Source organism: Schistocerca nitens, chromosome 8 (genome assembly GCF_023898315.1).
Source record: "Schistocerca nitens isolate TAMUIC-IGC-003100 chromosome 8, iqSchNite1.1, whole genome shotgun sequence".
Taxonomy (NCBI): domain Eukaryota; kingdom Metazoa; phylum Arthropoda; class Insecta; order Orthoptera; family Acrididae; genus Schistocerca; species Schistocerca nitens.
Genome location: NC_064621.1, coordinates 76243432 through 76265010, shown reverse-complemented (window position 1 = coordinate 76265010; position 21579 = coordinate 76243432). Strand labels below are relative to the sequence as shown.

Here is a 21579-nt window from a genome sequence, read left to right as displayed (position 1 = left end):
TTTCCATCTGAGCTCTTGATATTCATATAAGTGGTTCTCTTTTCTCCAAAGGTCTCTTTAATTTTCCTGTAGGCAGTATCTATCTTACCCGTCATGAGATAAGTCTCTACATCCTTATATTTGTCCTCTAGCCATCCCTGCTTAGCCATTTTGCAATTCCTGTCGATCTCATTTTTGAGACTTTTGTATTCCTTTTTGTCTGCTTCACTTGCAGCATTTTTGTATTTTCTCCTTTCATCAATTAAATTCAGTATCTCTTCTGTTACCCAAGTATTTCTACTAGCCCTCGTCTTTTTACCTACTTGATCCTCTGCTGCCTTCACTATTTCATTCCTCAAAGCTACCCATTCTTCTTCTACTGTATTTCTTTCCCCCATTCCTGTCAATTGTTCCCTTATGCTCTCCCTGAAACTCTGTACAACCTCTGGTTCTTTCAGTTTATCCGGGTCCCATCTCCTTGAATTCCCACCTTTTTTGGCGTACCGTCAGCAATTGCCCACATGGGCAGAACGGCGCCGGTGCAGCCATCAGCAGATGGTGATGGCTGAACCGGCAGTGTCCAATCCGTAACCGGGCCAAAACAACCTCCTCCCGCCGAGAAGGGTGTGAAGAGGTCGTCCAAGCCAAAGGAAATCCCTTATGTGTAGCCTCATGACACTTTGTCTCAACATTTCTTCTTCTTCTTCCTCGTTTAGTATTGATTATCCTCCAAATTTTTTTGGATGCACTTCCCGCATTTTATTTTCTAGGGTCAATCTAGGTGTATCACACAAATCACATGCTTTTCTATAGAATAATTTGCAACACTGAATATTATGAAGATCTCTGTAGAAAAGTTCCGGGTCATAATTACACCATACGTTAGCAGCTTTCTTGCTTTTATTCATTCTTTGCATTGACCAGAATCATCCCATGTAGTATACAATTTTGTGAAAAAGTCATTATTTTAAGACTTTACAACTCTACACTTACATAGCAACTATCTCAATGCCATAGGCTACTTGATCTTATCGACACTGCAGTTATTGTAATTTTTTGCCGGTCGCAGCAATATAAGGTTTCCACTTGATGATACTGTGTGAACTTTCAACAGTAAGGCCATTCATCAGATATTTACCTATGTAAACATTCAACCCAAAATAAAATCTTACGCTTAAAACAGTAGATGCGTGGAAGAGAAAATTACGGCAATTCCTTGCTACACAATAGGAAAGAGCAAATAAACCATACTGTCTGAAATCCACCTAATGTCCAAAATCATCCTGCTTGATGGAATTTACATTTATCAAGTGTTTCAATGTAAGCCTGTAAACTTAAATCATATTGTGTTTCCCTGCAACACTGAGGGACGAAGTTATAAATGCCCAAAACAGAGATTTTGCTGCATCGTGGAATATGTTTATTGTCTGAAAATTGTATGAATTCAAATATTTCTGCACCTGTAATATTGTGCTGGAATCAACTATGAGAGGTCGCCCCCAGTCACCAGATGGGTCTGGAATTAATGGCTGCTGAAGAGCATGTTGCGGAGGCAGCTGTTGTGGCCAAGAAGGAACCACCATTTGACGACTGCCAGGCCAAGATGTTTGAACATTCTGTAGGAATATACAATACACATGGTGATCAAACAGCCCAAAAGTTATTAAACACATTTGATTTAAAATATAAGTAAGACAAAAATGCTAACTTTCTTATTATGCTGTAAGTAAATATTATGTGCAGAACCAGGCATTGTATAGCAATAATGGGCTTTAAAAATAGTGTTATCAACAAAAGCTAAAGCTCATCTCTGTAACTGCTTGTGGAAATATACTATGTAGTTCATTGTAATCTCTCTTTTACTGTACTACTAATATAAATAGCATCAGGGATTTGCAATGGCAGTGGTTATTATTAAAAATAGATGACCGCAATATTACGTCTGCATTTCCTACATGGTTCACAAGATGAGAGAAATCAACTAACAGCTAAATTCCCCGATAACAGTTACTTTCTCCATATGTCGGTGAGAAGTGGGAGAGGACATCAAGGCCCACAATTTTACTACATAAACGTTGGAAAAGTAGATTTTCATCAAAAAATGCAACTGGCTTGGGGCTCATATGAGGCCGATATCAAGTGACATCAAACAAATTTTCAACCTGACATTCATCATCAAGTGTCCAAGATCTGTGGTTTAGTCAGTGACTTAATAATGTTTGAGAAGTCTCTGTCAAGAATCCTGGGAAATTTCACATTGTTGTGAGTTTCTTGTTGCTCATGTTGTATGTCTGGTAGTAAATCTCTCCTTTCACACACCCTTACAAGTCTCATGTACTGCATTCACACAATGTAGGTGGATAAAATGAAACCATTGCAAACTATGTCCTGAGACAGTGATAGGATACAATGTTTCTTGTTGTGCCAAATCTTAATAGATTTAGCAATTCAAAACATGTTGTTATTAAAGTATTTGGGCACAAATGTTTCATAAAATGTATGTTAGGACCAAGGGTAAATGGACAGTGCAGGATGCACAAAGAACATATGCCTATTATCACAGTCTTCTCTGGTAACTTTGCTGCTATGCACTCATTCAATCTGTTTTACTCTTTGTGTGTTTAATTGCATCTAATGTTCAAGTATGAAACATTCCGATGAAAGCCAATTCACCATGCATATTGATGAACTGAAAGCGAAGTGCACCAAATGAAACAGTTTATGTACTAGGCACAAGGCTTTTAATGAGCATGTGGAATGGGTTCTTAACTCACAGTGCCACAGGAACACTAGCCATGACACAGAAAGAAAAGAATTGCATTCTATTTTGACAATGTGAAGCATAAAATGAGTGAACTGAAGTTTAAATAAAACAATGGAAAATCCAAGACGGAATGTAACAATATTATGAAAAGGAAAGTTGCTACTCACCATATAGCGGAGATGCTGATTCGCAGAGAGGCACAACAAAAACACTGTTACAAATAAAGCTTTCTGCCATTAAGGCCTTCAACAACAAACACACACACACACACACACAAATGCAACTCTTACACACGACTGCAGTCTCTGGCAACCAAAACCACAATGAAGTTTGCAATTTTCGTAAAAAGGTACGCTATGTCAGTGATGACTTGCCCTTTAGAAAGTACTTTGTGTGTGTGTGTGTGTGTGTGTGTGTGTGTGTGTGTGTGTTCGGAGGGCCGGGGGCAGATGTATGTGCATGTGTGTTCGGAGTTTACAGGCACTCAACATTCAAGTTGTCAGTGCCCTTACAAGTATTAAAAGAAACAAGTTTTCAGAAAATGGCTAAAACTGTTATCTCACGGTAACAAGTAAACTAACAAAATGACACACACTCACTCCCAAGTCACTCATGTTGACCCACACAATCACTCTATCTTACATGACTTCACACAATGGAGAAAGGGTGAAAGGTGCTATACCTGGGACTAAACTGCAAACCAAATGACAAGAGGAGATAACAGCACAGGAAAATGTGGCTGGCAGACTGCTTTTAAAAAAAGACTGAGGAGCTAGTCACCCTAAAAACACATTAAGAACATACCTTAAAATTTTAGAACAAATTGGACAAATCATGCAACCTAAAAACTCTAACCGCATGAACAGATGGCACAGTACGAAATTTGAAATATTTTGTGCATATGAGTTTCGTTGCTGAAAGCTGCTGCACTCCCAACATGAAAAAATTCTTAGAATAAGTGCTACGCTTTTGGAGAACATAATCATTCACAGATTCTGAAGCACATCACTTTTCTGCTGATGGTGCATCAGGCAGACCTATGGCATGCCTCTTACAAGCGTATCTTGATCAGTGGTGTCAGATGTGGTAGGGGAGGATCCAAGTGTTGAATCCATGCATTGAGTGGCAATTCTGTGTGCTGCCTGTGGCAGGCACAGTTGGGAAGTTCTCTAGAGAAATTTGTGCTAATGCAGCATCACAAGCAGAACTTTTAGATGCAAACTATTGCCACGGCTGAGTCTTACAGAATATGGCAGCAGGAAAATGGAATGCTGAAGACATTCATTCACAATATATCATTTCTTGAAGAAGATGGCCATCCGGGGTGGCCGTGCGGTTCTAGGCACTACAGTATGGAACCGTGTGAGCGCTACGGTCGCAGGTTTGAATCCTGCCTCAGGCACGGATGTGTGATGTCCTTAGGTTTAAGTAGTTCTAAGTTCTAGGGGACTGATGACCTCAGAGGTTAAGTCCCATGGTGGTTTGGTTTGTGGGATTAAAGGGACCAGACTGCTACGGTCATCGGTCCTAAGTCCCATAGTGCTCAGAGCCATTTGAACCATTTTTGAAAAAGATGAGAGAGAGAGAGAGAGAGAGAGAGAGAGTGAGAATATATATATCTGCTTGTGTCTGTATATGTGTGTGTGTGTGTGTGTGTGTGTGTGCGCGCGCGCGCGCGCGCGCGCGCTTGAGTGTATACCTGTCCCTTTTTCCCCCCAAGGTAAGTCTTTCCGCTCCCGGGATTGGAATGACTCCTTACCCTCTCCATTAAAACCCACATCTCTTCGTCTTTCCCTCTCCTTCCCTCTTTCCTTATGAAGCAACCGTAGGTTGTGAAAGCTTGAAATTTGTGTGTGTGTTTGTGTTTGTTATTGTCTCTATCAACGTACCAATGGTTTCGTTTGGTAAGTTACAGAATCTTTGTTTTTAGATATATTTTTCCCACGTGGAATGTTTCCCTCTATTATATATATGTATATATATATTTTTAATTTAATCTGAAGAACATGACCTCTTATTTATCCATATTTAGAAGTGGTACTAATATTCTTCTTACTGTAAATAGCACTTACAGAGAAATTATGAATTCCAGGCCTTAATGTTATTATATTGTGTTGATTTCCCTTGCCAATTCTTAACTCTGTATATCTATACAGCCCTTATTTACTAATAAATGAAACAATGCCTGAAACACAATAAACTAAGACATTAATTTTTAAACATTAACAGAGAATTTCACCATTACCAAGGATAAATGAACTGGATACGTACCGTCAACAACATCTGGCGTCCACTTTGCTCAACCATGGAAACAGGCACATACTGTTGTTGAGGTGCAACCTATGGAAAAAAAAAAAATGTAAAAAATAATTCAGAAACCAGAAAAGCTTAAAAAAGTACTGTATCAGTAATTCTTGTTGAATAGCTGGTCTACCAATGCACACAAAATCCTTCCCAATATTTTCATTACTGCTTCAGAATATGCAACAGTGGATGAAACAACTATCAGTTTTAGGGGTAAATGCCCTTGGGTCATTCCATGTCAGTTCAACCAGGGGCTCCAGGTTTGACTGAAACTCAGCACAGTAATTCTACCATGTGTGGAACACTAGTGTACAAAGTATTAGTTTCCCCTGCCAATTAGTTCCAGAATTATGACTTGTGAAAGAAGGTGGCGTGACCCAGAAATTGCAACCTGCATCTGGCAATCTATCTTCAGACCCAACTTCAGGTCTTAATAACTTTGGAACTTTTCCGCACAGTCCAGTGAAATTTTTACAACCCAGTAACATCCATTTAGAGAACACACTCCATGAATCAAAACACACCAACAACATATTTCTGAGGAAAAAAAAAATTCCAAAATGTGATTTAAAAAATGTAAAACGTTAAAAGATACACATTGTAGGTGCCCTCTATACCAAATATAATTCACTCAAAAAGGGTATATATATATATATATATATATATATATATATATATATATATATATATATATATATATATATAACAGAGGGAAACATTCCACGTGGAAAAATATATCTAAAAAGAAAGATGATGAGACTTACCAAACAAAAGCGCTGGCAGGTCGATAGACACACAAACAAACACAAATATACACACAAAATTCAAGCTTTCGCAACAAACTGTTGCCTCATCAGGAAAGAGGGGAAGGAGAGGGAAAGACGAAAGGATGTGGGTTTTAAGGGAGAGGATAAGGAGTCATTCCAATCCCGGGAGCGGAAAGACTTACCTTAGGGGGAAAAAAGGACAGGTATACACTCGCACACACACCCATATCCATCCACACATACAGACACAAGCCTTATATATCGGCGGGATAAAATTGTATAGTGGAGTACGGTAAAAAAGAGAAGGTGAATACAAAGGGAAACTACTGGCAAAAACAGAAGGAGGAAATAAGACGACAGAAAAGACTTCGAAATGTAACAGTGACAATAACAAACGTCATTGTTGGGTTCAAATTATGATATGAATATAACAGAGGGAAACATTCCACGTGGAAAAATATATCTAAAAAGAAAGATGATGAGACTTACCAAACAAAAGCGCTGGCAGGTCGATAGACACACAAACAAACACAAATATACACACAAAATTCAAGCTTTCGCAACAAACTGTTGCCTCATCAGGAAAGAGGGGAAGGAGAGGGAAAGACGAAAGGATGTGGGTTTTAAGGGAGAGGATAAGGAGTCATTCCAATCCCGGGAGCGGAAAGACTTACCTTAGGGGGAAAAAAGGACAGGTATACACTCGCACACACACCCATATCCATCCACACATACAGACACAAGCCACTGGCTGTGTGTGTGTGCGAGTGTATACCTGTCCTTTTTTCCCTCTAAGGTAAGTCTTTCCGCTCCCGGGATTGGAATGACTCCTTACCCTCTCCCTTAAAACCCACATCCTTTCGTCTTTCCCTCTCCTTCCCTCTTTCCTGATGAGGCAACAGTTTGTTGCGAAAGCTTGAATTTTGTGTGTATATTTGTGTTTGTTTGTGTGTCTATCGACCTGCCAGCGCTTTTGTTTGGTAAGTCTCATCATCTTTCTTTTTAGATATATTTTTTCCACGTGGAATGTTTCCCTCTGTTATATATATATATATTTGTGGTAAGCTCAATGTGGCCTAAACACACACAGAACTCATCATGCCCATATCAGTCACAAAAACTGAGTTACATTCACACAAAAAATTACCTGAAAAACATGGATTTTCGAAGTGTGGTAGCACAAAAGGGACAAGTGGTATCCAAGCCAAATTTCACATACTGCACAAGCCACAATTCTGGAACTAATTGGCAGGGGAACTTAAAAATTTTGTACAGGAGTGTTCCACACTTGGTAGCATTGTTGTGCTAAATTTCAGCCAAATCTGAGACTAACAGCTGGAAGATTTTCTCAAATTGGTTGAACTGACATGGAATGACCCACTTTCAACATGTAAGATTCAGCAAAATCTGAAAAATACAGGATGAAAATTGTATCATTCTGTGACACAAGACCTCCTCCTATGGAGAGATCCCTTACACAGGGAAAGGAACAATAACTCACCAAGGTTTGCCATTACATACCTAATACATTCTTCAATTGACAGAACCACTCCACCAAACAAATTATGCTGTCACCTGTGACAGTTGGTTTTCATTTACAGAACTTTGCAAGGAACTCTGTAAATGCAAGAGCACCAGGTTGGTACACCGAGGGAAAATGAGAAAAACACAAACAAGAAAATCCCCCATCTATTATTGCAACCAAATGTGTAACATCAATGGGAACTTCATGTTTCCTTTATATGCCTGATAAGATGTTTGTTAGGGAAGAAGAGAGAGAGAGAGATTCTACTGTCCTCAATACACTAAGTTCGACAAGTTGAGTCACAGCTATCCAACAGAAACAGGTAGCAGAAGATGGCCAATGCACTATTTCTACCAGATAATGGATGTTGTTAGAATAAATACCTTCATACTGCAGTATCACTAACAATGCAGTGACACAAGTCAGTCAATTTGAATTTTTGAAATCATCAGCATTCTTACTGGCACGGCCCTTCATGACAGTGAATGTGACAAATGAAAGGTTACTCGGAAATCTACAAACTGAAGTAATATCAGATATGGGTTTCTGGAGCCTGCCAAATCTGCCCCTCCCCCTGCACTCTGCGCTCTGGTGTCAACCAGAAAGAGATTATCTACAGCCGAATGACAGAAAAACATAATTTCTGACAGACCTGTGCCATGTCAACATGAGAAAACAAAACAGCTATGTTTTCGATGTTAACCAGAATAAATGACAGAACACTGAAGGAAGTATTAGCTGCCTAATCTGTTGTACCTAGTTTTTTTACTTTTGTTGACTTGGTCATTTTAATGTATACTGGCTTTTCTTCTCTTTGTGTTTTTGCGTTCTCTCTTTATGTCAACCTGGATTTTGTTCATTTTTTTCTTTGTGATACTATGCTCCATTTGTGAAGTTAATTAATTTATTTTGAATTTTAGTAGAATTTAAGTATCATTCTACAATAAGTTTCAAGGTAGTTGTGAAAAATGTCAAAAGAGGTAGAAACTTTTTTTCACGAAAGATTTTGGGTTTTCCGTATTTTATTTTTTTTAAGAGACCACTTTCTTGTATATTTCTTGAGCATTTATTCGTAACAATTAAACTTTATTTCCTCTAAACTATTAACAAAAGTATACATTAAAAAAAATACATCCCTAAAATGCTGAAAACAGTATAGTGCATCTAAAAATGAAGTAGGTCAAAAAGTGCCGATGTTTTAGACGATGTCGTGGCGTTTCAAGTTGTTGACCAAAGGTTAATGATTCATATATGCAAAAAACAAGGGAGACAGGGATTACAATCTTAACAAGAAGGATTTTGGATCAAAAAAATTCTCTTTTTAGTGCATTTACATGCTTTGAAATGGTTGCAAAAGACTGTTCTTTATTTTACACTATGCTCTACATCAAAAGCTAAAATCATTTCGCTATTCTTAGATGTTTAATATTTTTTAAAATAGATATTTCTGGATTCCACATTATTCACTTGTACACTATGATCATATTTTAGCATGTGGTCATTGTTGTTGTGGTTTTTAGTTTCACGACTGGTTTGATGCAGCTCTCCATGTTATTCTATCCTGTGCAAGCATTTTCATCTCCAAATAGCTTTGTCTCAGAATGTGTGCTGTTAATGGATTTCTTCTTTTAGTAAAGTTATCCCACAAATATTTTTACTCCCCAATTCTGTTCAGTACTCCCTCATCAGTAATGCGATTTACCAATGTAATGTTCAGCATTCTTATGTAGCACACCACTTCAAAGGCTTCTATTCTCTTTTTGTCTTACGTGCTTTGACTTTCCTACAAGGTTACAGTGGACATTGAAAAGAATTCTTAACAGTTAAATTTATATTAGACTTTAACAAATTTCTTTTTTTCAGAAATGCCTCTCTTGCCATTGGCAATCTGCATTTTACACCCTCTCTATTTTGGCCATTACCAGTTGTTTCACAGCACAAATGGCAAAACTCGTTTACTACTTTGTATGTCCAATTTCCTATTCTAATTCCCTGCTTTGCTTAGACAACATTTAATTTCCCTTGTTGGTGTCCATCTTATGTTCTCCTTTAAAGAAACTATCCATTCTGATCAACTTCTCTTCCAATTCCTTTGCTGACTCTGACAGGAATACAAGGTCATCGACAAACCTCAAAGTTTTTATTTCTTCTCCCTGAACTTTAATTCCTACTCCTAATTTTTGTCTGGTTTCCTTTAGCTGCTTGCTCAACGTACAGACTGAACAACATTGGAGACAAGCTATTACAAACTTGTGTCACTCCCTTCTCAATCACAGCTTCTATTTGATGCCCCTCAACTCACATAACTGCCATCTGGTTTCTGTAGAAGTTGTAAATAACCATCTACTCCTTGTGTTTTACCTCTGCCACCTTCAGAACTTCAAAGAGTGAACACAAGTGAACATTTCCAAAAACTTTCAGTAAGTCAACAAATGCCATAAACTTACATTTGAGTTTCTTTATTAACCTATCTTCCAAGTCATAGGACCAGTAGTACTGCCTCCTACATTTCTCTGGAACCCCAACTGATCTTCCCCAAGGCTGGGATCAACCAGTTTTTCCACTCTTCTGCAAATAAAGTGTGTCAGTATTTTGCGACCAAGACTTATTAAACTGATAGTTCAGTGATACACCTGCTCTTTTTGGAATTGGAATTATTACAGTCTACCTGAGTCTGACAATATTTCCTGTCACATTCCTCTTGCACACAAGGTAGAACAGTTTTCTCATTGTTGCCTCTCCCAAGGCTATTTATCCTCTACTCCAAGGACTGTGTTTTGACTTAGTCTTTCAGTGGTCTGTAATTCTTCTCATAGTATCATATCTCCCATCTCGCCTTCATCTGTGTCCTCATCCCTTTCTGTAATATTGGCTTCAAGTTCATTTCCCTTGTACAGCCCCTCTCCCCTCTATATATTCCTTCCAAATTGCAGATTTCCCTTATTTGATTATTACCGGTTTTCCATCTGAGCTCCTGATATTCATACAGCTGCTTCTCTTTCCTCCAAAGTTCTCTTTTACTTACCTGTAGGAGCTATTTATCTTTCCCCTAGTGAAATATGCTTTTAAATCATTACATCTGTCCTCTACCCATTCCTGATTAGCCATTTGCACTTCCTGACAATCTAATTTTTGATGTTTGTATTCCCTTGTACCTATTTCATTTGCTGCATTTTATATTTTCTCCTTTTATCATTTAAATTCAGTATTTTCTGTGGTATCTAAGGATTTCTACAAAGCACTGTCTTTTTACTTATTTGATGTGTGTCCATATACTAATAAAAAGGCCTAATGCTGCCTGGAATGTGGAAGTCTTCCAAACAGTATTACAATTACTTCTTCCCTAGATTGTCATTTACAACTGACAGCACATACGATAAGATCACAAGGCAATGCCCCGTTTAAAAGACCAATCAAAACCATAAAAGCCTTGCTGCAGATGACACACTGAAAACACCTCTTATCATTTCACCTATTAGTGTCAAGGACATTTTACTGTGGTATTTAATTTTTGGCATTAACAATGCTGTAAAACATGCCATTTTCACTTTCCCCATAACAAATTCAGTAGCTAATCACATAAATTTCACACTTTCCTGATGGTTCCAATGTGGTGGCAAAATTTATTTTGTTTAGTAATGTACAAGCCGGACAACAACTTATGCCATCAGTTCCACTCACTAAATGTGTTAGTGCATACAATTATCTATTTCTTTTGCTACTAAAACAACATGTCTTATTTTTAATGAATTATGATTATTCCATAAGTGAAGCTTTTACTTGGTCATTATGTAATGTGTAACTGATGTAAAGAATCTAGTGTACCTGCTGAGATATGATAGGTGGCTGAATCTGCAACTGCGGAGGAGGTTGTTGAGCTACAACTGTAACATGTTTAGCAGGAGAACCCATTCCTTGATAGCCAGTGGGACAAAGGATGGATGAAACCAACTGATGCTGATGAAATGGATCACCACGTGCAGCATTGGTGTACTGCCGTGCTACCGATCGCCCATTGTACAACTGATACTGAAACAGGCAAAAGAACATAATACAAATTAAAGTGAATTGTGTGTTGATAGCCTACATAAAAACTATGTCACAGGTGGCAAACACAACAGTAAACACAAAACTAATTTCCGGAAAGTGAGCTTCTCTAAGAGCAAATCAATTCCTCCCAAGATTTACTTTGGAATATCAATAAAATCTAGCAAATATATGGGCTTTCACTGGCATGCATGCAGGCAAGCACGCACCACGCACGCATACATCCTCTCTCTCTCTCTCTCTCTCTCTCTCTCTCTCTCTCTCTCTCTCTCTCACACACACACACACACACACACACACACACACACACAAATTATTCATAAAAATTTACTAGATCGAGTACTAAAAATAATCATGTAATAAAGATCTTCAGCATAAAAGCATAGGTTTACATCCTGACAATGCACAAAATGTTTTGAAGTTTGAACATTTGTACCACAGAGGGCTGGTCCCTACTTAAGCTGACCTCTGTCCTATTGTCAGAACAAAAAACACTGTCCATTAAAATTTGCACAGTAAAAACCAAAACCATGATGTTCTTTCATAGGAGCAGAAAAGTCATGCACAAGAAGACAAGGGAGAGTATTTTCATCCTGGCTCTGTGATCAGGAGAAAGAATGTCAGATGTACATTGCTGCTTTCACCGCCTGCAGCTTCTTGTTTCTCAGCACCAGCCTCTCTTTCTCCTACAGGCGTATATATCTGGCTCAAATCAAGATAGTAGCATACAACAGGACTACCATGTTCACCAATTTCAAAATCCTCACAGATTTCCTTCACTGTTGGAACAGCTTGCTCAATTCCTCTTATCCCCATCATGTGTCCTAGCACCCAGCACTAAGTGATCTATTTCCTCTCCTGTTGAAGCAGAAGAAGAAGTTCTGTATAACCTATATCAGTTTTTCTGCTGGTTAATTTGCCAAAGAGCTTTCACACCACCAAGGGAATAATGGAAAATGAGAAACTTATTCTTCTGTCGCACCTCATATAGGTCAGTACCTTCAGGAATGGGTGCAACCAAGTGTGCCACAATGTAAACATGTATGGCAGGTAGATCAGTAAGACGTAACATCAAACTAACCACTGATTAGTCAAAGGAGTTTCCACACGTGGATTTTTGTATCTGCACAGAACACTATAATACTGAGATACCATAACTGTAGGCACAAATGTAAGTATACAAGCTGATAGTGGCACAACGACAGAGCCGGGGAGCTGAAACCCGTAAGAGGTAATATAACTCAACATGCGAGCAGCAGAGTGTCGAACACCACGCAGAAACAAGCATAGAAATAGCATGAATGACTGAAGACTAGCATGCAGAAACAGAGCATGGTGCAAGCCAAATACTAGGTCCTAGGTAGCTGATGTCAGCATAAGAACTGACTGACCCTGACCTGTCACTGCTGACAGGTGAAAATACGAGTCAACAGTTCTGCCCATATAATGCTTCACAGGCATTACTCCCATGCAAGATTTGTGCCAGTTCATCTACACTCATATCGATATCTGCTGGCAGGAATACAAAACAGATTATAAGCAACACTTGTCAAAACATTTATCTGGTTCGCTCCACTTGTTGCACGTTTGCTCTTGCCCTCTGCATTATATTCCAGTGCCCTAGCAGTAGCAAGTTTTTTTGCATATTTGCTGAATTGTCATTCTTGCTAAGCACCACCTGTTGGGATACCTTTGTGTGTATAACTCAACCATTCTCTTTGCATTCCTTCTGCATTTCAGTAAAGCACTAGCATGTGTAGTTTATCTTCAGATGTAAGTAACTCACTGAATAGTAGAAGCACAGAGTGGTCAGCAGATGCATACAAAAGAGAGAGAGAACTCTTTATCAATCTCTCTCTCTCTCCCCCTCTCACACACACACACACACACACACACACACACACACAGACAGGGGTAGGCACGTGATACATGGGTACCGGAGCTCATGGAGTGCAGTGCACGATGATGATGATGACACAAAAGGGAAAACAGTTGGATAAAGGATGTGTGGGTAGTAGGTTAATGGAGATTAAGGCCAAAGCTTCCCATCTGCATAGTTCAGAAAAGCTGATGGCAGAGAGGAGGATCCAGATGGCATGAGTTGTGAAGCAGCCATTAAACTCTAGGATGTTATGCCCTGCTGCACGTTGTGTTATTAGATGGTCAATGTAATTCTTGGTCACAGTTTGGCAGCCAGGGCTTTGATTATCTATAACCCTGCCCAGAAATGACGAACATCCTACCCAAGATCCTTCCCACTACTACTAAAGCCCACCATTTTACACGAGATCCTGGTCCATACGTATAAAGCTCCCATTCCCAACCCCACGCCTGAGGGGTCTTATCCCTGCTCAACACTCCGTGCATGACCTGCCCAATCCACCAACCCGGCACTTCCTACTCCAATTCTGTCACAGGACTATAATACTTTTGATATCAATGTAGCAAAAAATATATACTTAAATACATTTATAAAGCATTTCTGGGCAGCAGTTCAAAAAGTTCAATCTTTGCACTGATAAACACAATTTTAAAAGAATACCTGCTACAAAATATAATACAAAATAATATACAGGGAAGAATGAGAAACGGAAAATGGAAAGGGTATAATGTGTATAAATCAGATATAATACGAATGGAAGATATAAGACTGTAACAAAAATGAATGAATGAATGGATAAATAATAAATAAATAAATGCACAAAAAGCTTAAAAAAATAACAAACCAGGTTCTCATATCCGGCCCTGTCTCTCACCAGGCGTTGTACCTGATTGCTCAGCTGATTGTTGAACGTTAAGGTAACATTGCCATTTGAACTGGGTACAAAGTTGACCAGAGGAGGTGGTCCAGCCTGCGCCGTCTGATGATGAGATGTCGTTGATGTACCATTATACCCATTGCGACGGCAAACTTCCATCATCTGAACGCTAGCTTTCACATTGTTGCAATGTGCATAGTCTACAAGATGTGCCAGTGTCACAAAAGCATGATTGAGTGCTTCACCAGGTGTGATGCGGCGCTCCTAAAATTTAAAAATCACAACTATGTGTTAGATAAAAATATTACAGATGTTCATATGACTAAATTGAATTACAAAATGTTTCTATATCCAACCATCAGTTTCCAAATTACAACTGTTCTGGCCAACTTTTGTTGTGCAAAATTTTGTCTACTATGACATAAATATTGCTACCTGGTCCATTGTCAGCATTCTTTTAAGAAGATCGATGAACTCCCTCCGATCAGCTTTCTCAGCAAGGAGTTCTCCACCTTCCAAGTCTGTAGGAACATTTACTTGACCAATGTCATCAAGGCAATTGAAAATGTATTTTCTTGCTTCCTTGGACTTTATTCCAGTCTCCGCTTCATGCTCTTCAGGAGTCTGCAAAAGAATAGGATACATGCATACTTTGAAAACCTGCAACAATATATCTGAGACATTGAAACTAGACTTTCACGATTCAGCAACACACTAATACTGAAGGTCACAAAAGATCAACATATTTTGGACAACATGGAAAGAATAATGAAGAAATGAGGAATGACATACAAAATTATATGACATTTAGAAAAGAAATCTATTTTGTTTTAGTTCGCATATGCATTAATAAACAGCTGAGAAAAACGTGTTCAAAAAAGCAAGAGAATATAAATAAAAAAGCAATAATGGGAGAATAAACTCAAGTCCTCCTTTTTCTTACTGGGTCATTTCATATTAAGTGGTCCAGATATAAATAAATAAATAAATTAGTGGCTTGAAAATCTCAGAAAAATTTGACGGTTGGTGGGTGAATTTCCTAATGTTTAGTGGACTCAAAAATACTTAATTTTTTTTTAATTTTATCATTTGGAAATGGTTGCAAATTTTTTTAAAAATCTCAATTTTTGAACAGCCATATTTTTTTTGCTATTACACTATATAGTATATTAATACTTTGTGTTCAAGTTATTAATATGTCAATGTTCCTCCAAGAACCAACGGAATAGAAGATAAAGAGGAGCCTCAAATGGTGAAGCGGGGGAAGGATAGGAGAAGGTAAACGAAGAAAGGCAAAATGGAACGAAAAACAGTGGAGAGAGAGTTCTCATGTCAGCTACTGAAAATGTGGAACACATTCACAAAAACACCCTAAACAAGTTCTCCTGGGAAGGGGGAAAAAATAGCAAGAGGACAGATATGCAGCATGGAAGTGAAAAAGATGCTGCAAAGGCTGGAGCCCCGTGATAGCCAATCACGAGCCCGCCACATAGCGGGACATATAACGCTGCTCTAATGTGTCTGATCCAGTAAGGTATGTGCACCTCTGACATGTTTTGTTATAATCTTGACACCGGGTTTTTCATAATTGCTTTCATCTACATTATAGTTGAGATTCCATATGTTCATAACTAGATGACAGTGCACTACGTAGAGTGGCACAATGTTTGCTGTATGCAGATGGTATGTAATGCACATATTTTTTTAAAAAAATTGTCATAATGAATTTCGAATTTTAATACTGTAAAAAACTACTGTAAAAACTCTGTTGTAAAAATCTCTTTCAGATTTGAAGATGGTGATTAAAATTTGCCGAAAATAGGTAGTCCATATAATAATTACTGTGGCCTGTACGAAAAAAAACTGCTCTAACAACAAGATTCTACTTTTCATAATAAGATATCACTCTCCTGCTGACATCAGTGAACCACAAAGTGAAAGGATTTTTTGCAGAAAACCAATACCAAAATATGTTCTCAATGACAGTAAGTTTATTCTCCTATTATCCACGCCTTACAGTGATTGACTGCTCCAGTATCAGCTTCCTTTTTACACATTTGACATCTTACAGCCACAATCTGAAGCCAACATTAAGCCCACTCCCTCTCCATCACACACCTAGTCAGTTAAGGTGATGTGTAAGTCAGTTTAACAATAGGAGAAACATAAGGGTGTACAATGTGCAAATGGTGTTTGCCTAATAACGCATTGTGGAATTCATAGCAGCAGCAGCAGCAGCAGCAGCAGCAGCAGCAGCAGTAGTAGGAGCGGTAGTGTACTAACCTTCAGTCGCCAAAACGGATACGTGCTGTCCATGTCTCTATAAAAAAATTTTGTAGTTTTAGAGGCGTTATTCAACATATGCTCTGTAGGAAGGCCCTGAGTCTGACTGATGTATCTAATCTGATCATATTCTGAAGACCCTGGGTAAAGTGGCCATCCGAGAAAAAGTTCTGCAACAACACAGCCTAACGACCACATGTCAATTGCCTCACAAAAGGGCAAACCTGAAAAAGAAAACACCTAATTTTCATAATGTGGAAAGAATTTGATTCTTAATGTTTACCTAAACATTAACAGAGAAATCAGACAACAGAGAATTCACCTCAGTAGAGAAAAAGACTCACCTAATATTATTTCTGGTGCTCGGTAATAGCGACTTTGCAGATAGGTATTGCAGACAGCCTTGCTTACATGAGACGCACTTCCAAAGTCTATTACCTTCACTCTATAAGGCTGCCTCACAGGATCAACCAGCATGATGTTCTCAGGTTTCAAATCAGCATGAATGAGACCAAGTTGCTGTAAGAACATGACAATGTTACTGACAGAAAATCTCTCTGCAAAGCCAAATGTTATTTTGTGCAGAAGTTTGCTAGCCAAAAAAAGCATTCTATTAATTTAAATAATACATTTTTATTGTCTGTGTTATCACTATCATGTAGCAATACAATTTCTGCCAGGAAAAGATGAATCTATTTTAGAGCAAATTGAAGTGCTACCACCAAATTATTATTCAAAAAAAGAACCACCTCTTATCCAAGCCTCATTGCACTGAATGTGTGTGCTACAATCAGAGTAAGAAATGTAAGAAACAACTAAATAGAACTACTTTTGTTTGGTGGCAAGCAACAAAAATGTAGAGCTGGGGATGTATGGAAAGACTACTTAACTTTGATTTTATCTGTAATGAACGTGAGTTTATGGTTGTAAAAGTCAATGTTACAATACTAGCTCAACCACCTACTTCATCATCATTATCATCATCATCATCATTTTGGACAGTTTCCAGCCTCTGGTCAGGTCTGTATGGAAGATAGGCCTCTCCATCATCTTGCCACCATCTCTCCGTCTTAATCTTGGTCCAGTCTTCTCCTTTCTTATGGATGCATTACTCTACTCCTTTCAGCCATCTGTGTCTTTGTCTTCCTCTTGGTCTCTCTCCTTCCAGTTTCATCTTGTGTATCCTCCTGGGTATCCTCTTCTTCTCCATTCTCTTAACGTGTCCATACTACCTCAGCCTTGATTTCTCTGTCTCCTCCTGCAATGGTTCCACCTTCATTAACCCTCTGATCCTCTCATTTCTTAACCTGTCTATCTTTGTCACTCCAATACTGTTTCTCAAGAATTTCATCTCACTAGCCTGTACTTCGCTTTTCTCTCTTCCTTTCATAACCCAGCTTTCTGATGCATATGTCAGGATCGGGGCATAGTATGACCGGTATATAACCTTTTGACTGACTTCCCTGCCTCAAACCATTCTTCTGTTCAGTCCAAGCTCATCTCTCTCCTCCCACCTTCACACAGCTCACAATTCCTTGGTACATTTCCCTTATCCTCCAAATAATTTGTTTTGCTACTCCTCTGTTCTCCAGGGCTTTCCACACTTTGCTTCTATGTACACTATCATACGCTTTTTTAATGTCCAGGAAGGTCATTAGTAGATCTAGCGTATTTACTCGAATCTAAGCCGCACCTTTTTTTCCGGTTTTTGTAATCCAGAAAACCACCTGCGGCTTAGAATCGAGTGCAAAGTAAGCGGAAATTCTGAAAAATGTTGGTAGGTGCAGGCACAAAGATAAATGATGATGATGATGAGTCCCATACTTCTTTACAGAGCGTAGGGGAGCGACGCGGGAGAACCGCGCCGCCTTACTAGGCAAGGTCCTAGTGGAGGTGGTTTCCCATTGCCTTCCTCCGTATGATGATGATGAAGACGACACAATAACGCCCAGTCATCTCGAGGCAGGAAAAATTCCTGACCCCGCCAGGAATCGAACCCAGGACCCCGTGCTCGGGAAGCGAGAGTGCTACCGCGAGACCACGAGGGACGGACACAAAGATAAATACTGGCGCCAAAACCTCTGCATCAGTAAAAAAAAAAAAAAAAAAAGGTGGATGACGAGCTTTTTTTCCTCCGCCCGAGTTACGACCACTGCATTTTCATACATTATCCATTGAAGCAAATACAAATTCCGTATTGTTCATCTTCGAATGTTGCAGCGTTTCAATGTACTACGAAAATCTGACTGGCAAGACTGTTAGGGATGTTTGTCAATATGGCCAACTCTACGTTCTGAATTTTTTCCTACCTGTGAGAAGAGATGGTTGCTAATAGGAACTTTTATGAATTGTGAATCACATGCAGTATTCTCTTCGCCATAAGAATAATACAAATATAAACATTATGCCACGTATTCTTTCGTGTTTGCTGCTATCTCATTTAAATTCTGTCTGCCTGTGAGACAACAGCAAACGCGGAAAAATATACATATCATGTCATGTTTATAATAGTATTATTCTTATGCGTAATAGTGATACAGTCAGAAATGAAGCACGGCAATTGACTAGATTTTTAAATCTAAGATGACTCTAATTTCTGTGCAGAATGTAATGTACTAAAGAGGCGCCTGCAAAGATTTTCAAACGGAGAAACATTTTCGCTAAACTCTCGTTCAGAACATCTTCTATCATACGCAGTCTATTATTTGGTTCTTGTTGATCATTATCAAGGAAAGCAGCAGTGTAGGTAACAACAAATAGCAGTCTCTTGCATTGTTCCTCTCTCTCTCTCTCTCTCTCTCTCTCTCTTTTAATTGTAAGCGGTGGTAGCACGCACAAAAGCAAGCCATGCCGCGAGCGGCGACAGGCCGTAAACACTCATTATCAGAGTGCGACAAACGATGCATGACACAGTACAGTAATGCATCTTCAGCTTAGAGTGACGTAAACACCTATAACAAAGAGAACGGCACTTATCAGATCAAAGAAAAATAAGCAATCAATTCAAACCAGACGGAGCACGTGAAAAAGATAGGGTACCCGTACACATATGGATGGAGCGCCTGACACATAGCAATGGCTACCTGGTAAAGCTTAACTGCTAAGCTTACGTCTCGAACCAAACTACTGTAGCTGTATCGTCATTCATTCGACCTAAATTGTGTCTCATATTACAATGGACCAACTCTGTTTTGATTTGGAGGTGTGGCCTAAAACTTTTACCTCCCCTGGAATTTCGAGTCTCAAATTTCAGGTGCAGCTTAGATTCGGGAGCATTTTTTTCCTTGATTTTGAGTCTCATTTTTCAGGTGCGGTTTAGATTCGAGTAAATACGGTATTCCATAATCATAGTGCTGTTCCTGCGGTTGTCTTACAGCAAAAATTAGATCCATCGTGGGCCTTCCTGTTCTGAAGCCATGTAACTCTTCTCTCATTCTTCCTTCTAATTTTGCCTGAATTTATGCTTCCAAAATTTTCTCAAAAATCTTTGCACAATGACTCGTCAATGTTATCCCCCCATAGTTCTTGCACTCTTTTCTATTTCCCTTCTTAAATATCAGGACAATTATTCCCTTCTTCCAGTCTTCTGGGAGTATCATTTGTCTCCACACAATTTTCATTACTCGATACAGCCATTGTAACCCCACCTCTCCTGCTGCTCTCACCATCTCTGCACTTGGCTCATCCAGGCCTGGTGACTTCCCTCCCTTCATCTTGCCCAATGCCTCTTCCACTTCTCCCCATGTAAGATCTTTTTCTACTTGCTGTTTTCCTCATCCAGGTCTCCATTCAGGTTCAGGAGTACTTCAAAATACTTCTTCCACATATTCTTGAGTTCCTCCTTATTCTCTACATCTTGTCCACTTTTGTTCACCATTCGAGCATAATCTGTCGTACCGTTCTCAACCCCCTACTTACAGTGTAAAAAACACTAGAATTTACATATTCTGAAGGTTAACTATTCACCTATTCAGGTGGTGAAGGGAGACGAAAATTTAATAGTCATGGGTGACTGGAATTCGTCAGTAGGAAAAGGGAGAGAAGGAAACATAGTAGGTGAATATGGATTGGGGGGAAGAAATGGAAGAGGAAGCCGCCTTGTAGAATTTTGCACAGAGCATAACTTAATCATAGCTAACACTTGGTTCAAGAATCATAAAAGAAGGTTGCATACCTAGAAGAATCCTGGAGATACTAACAGGTATCAGATAGATTATATAATGGTAAGACAGAGATTTAGGAACCAGGTTTTAAATTGTAAGACATTTCCAGGGGCAGATGTGAATTCTGACCACAATCTATTGGTTATGAACTGCAGATTGAAACTGAAGAAACTGCAAAAAGGTGGGAATTTAAGGAGATGGGACCTGGATAAACTGAAAGAACCAGAGGTTGTAGAGAGTTTCAGGGAGAGCATAAGGGAACAATTGACAGGAATGGGGGAAAGAAATACAGTAGAAGAAGAATGGGTAGCTCTGAGGGATGAAGTAGTGAAGGCAGCAGACGATCAAGTAGGTAAAGAGGCGAGGGCTAATAGAAATCCTTGGGTAACAGAAGAAATATTGAATTTAATTGATGAAAGGAGAAAATATAAAAATGCAGTAAATGAAGCAGGCAAAAAGGTATACAAACATCTCAAAAATGAGATCGACAGGAAGTGCAAAATGGCTAAGCAGGGATGGCTAGAGGACAAATGTAAGGATATAGAGGCTTGTCTCACTAGGGGTAAGATAGATACTGCCTACAGGAAAATTAAAGAGACCTTTGGAGAGAAGAGAACCACTTGTATGAATATCAAGAGCTCAGATGGCAACCCAGTTCTAAGCAAAGAAGGGAAGGCAGAAAGGTGGAAGGAGTATATAGAGGGTTTATACAAGGGCGATGTACTTCAGGACAATATTATGGAAATGGAAGAGGATGTAGATGAAGATGAAATGGGAGATAAGATACTGCGTGAAGAGTTTGACAGAGCACTGAAAGACCTGAGTCGAAACAAGGCCCCGGGAGTAGACAACATTCCATTAGAACTACTGATGGCCTTGGGAGAGCCAGTCATGACAAAACTCTACCATCTGGTGAGCAAGATGTATGAGACAGGCGAAATACCCTCAGACTTCAAGAAGAATATAATAATTCCAATCCCAAAGAAAG

The 21579-nt window shown here is 39.0% G+C and overlaps 1 protein-coding gene across 4 annotated transcripts in view; it reads right to left on the bottom strand.

Moving 5' to 3' along the window:
- Positions 1-21579, bottom strand: part of LOC126199290 (homeodomain-interacting protein kinase 2) — a 236852-nt gene that overhangs the window by 134235 nt on the left and 81038 nt on the right. For 3 of the 4 annotated variants that reach the window (XM_049936110.1, XM_049936112.1, XM_049936113.1), the window contains exons 6-12: positions 16773-16947; positions 16429-16652; positions 14578-14769; positions 14113-14409; positions 11165-11368; positions 5015-5083; positions 1440-1595 (exon numbers count right to left, since the gene is read on the bottom strand). In XM_049936110.1, the coding sequence (XP_049792067.1) occupies positions 1440-1595; positions 5015-5083; positions 11165-11368; positions 14113-14409; positions 14578-14769; positions 16429-16652; positions 16773-16947 (1317 nt within the window). The remainder of the gene's footprint in view (positions 1-1439; positions 1596-5014; positions 5084-11164; positions 11369-14112; positions 14410-14577; positions 14770-16428; positions 16653-16772; positions 16948-21579) is intronic. The other variant, XM_049936111.1, reaches the window with a different exon arrangement.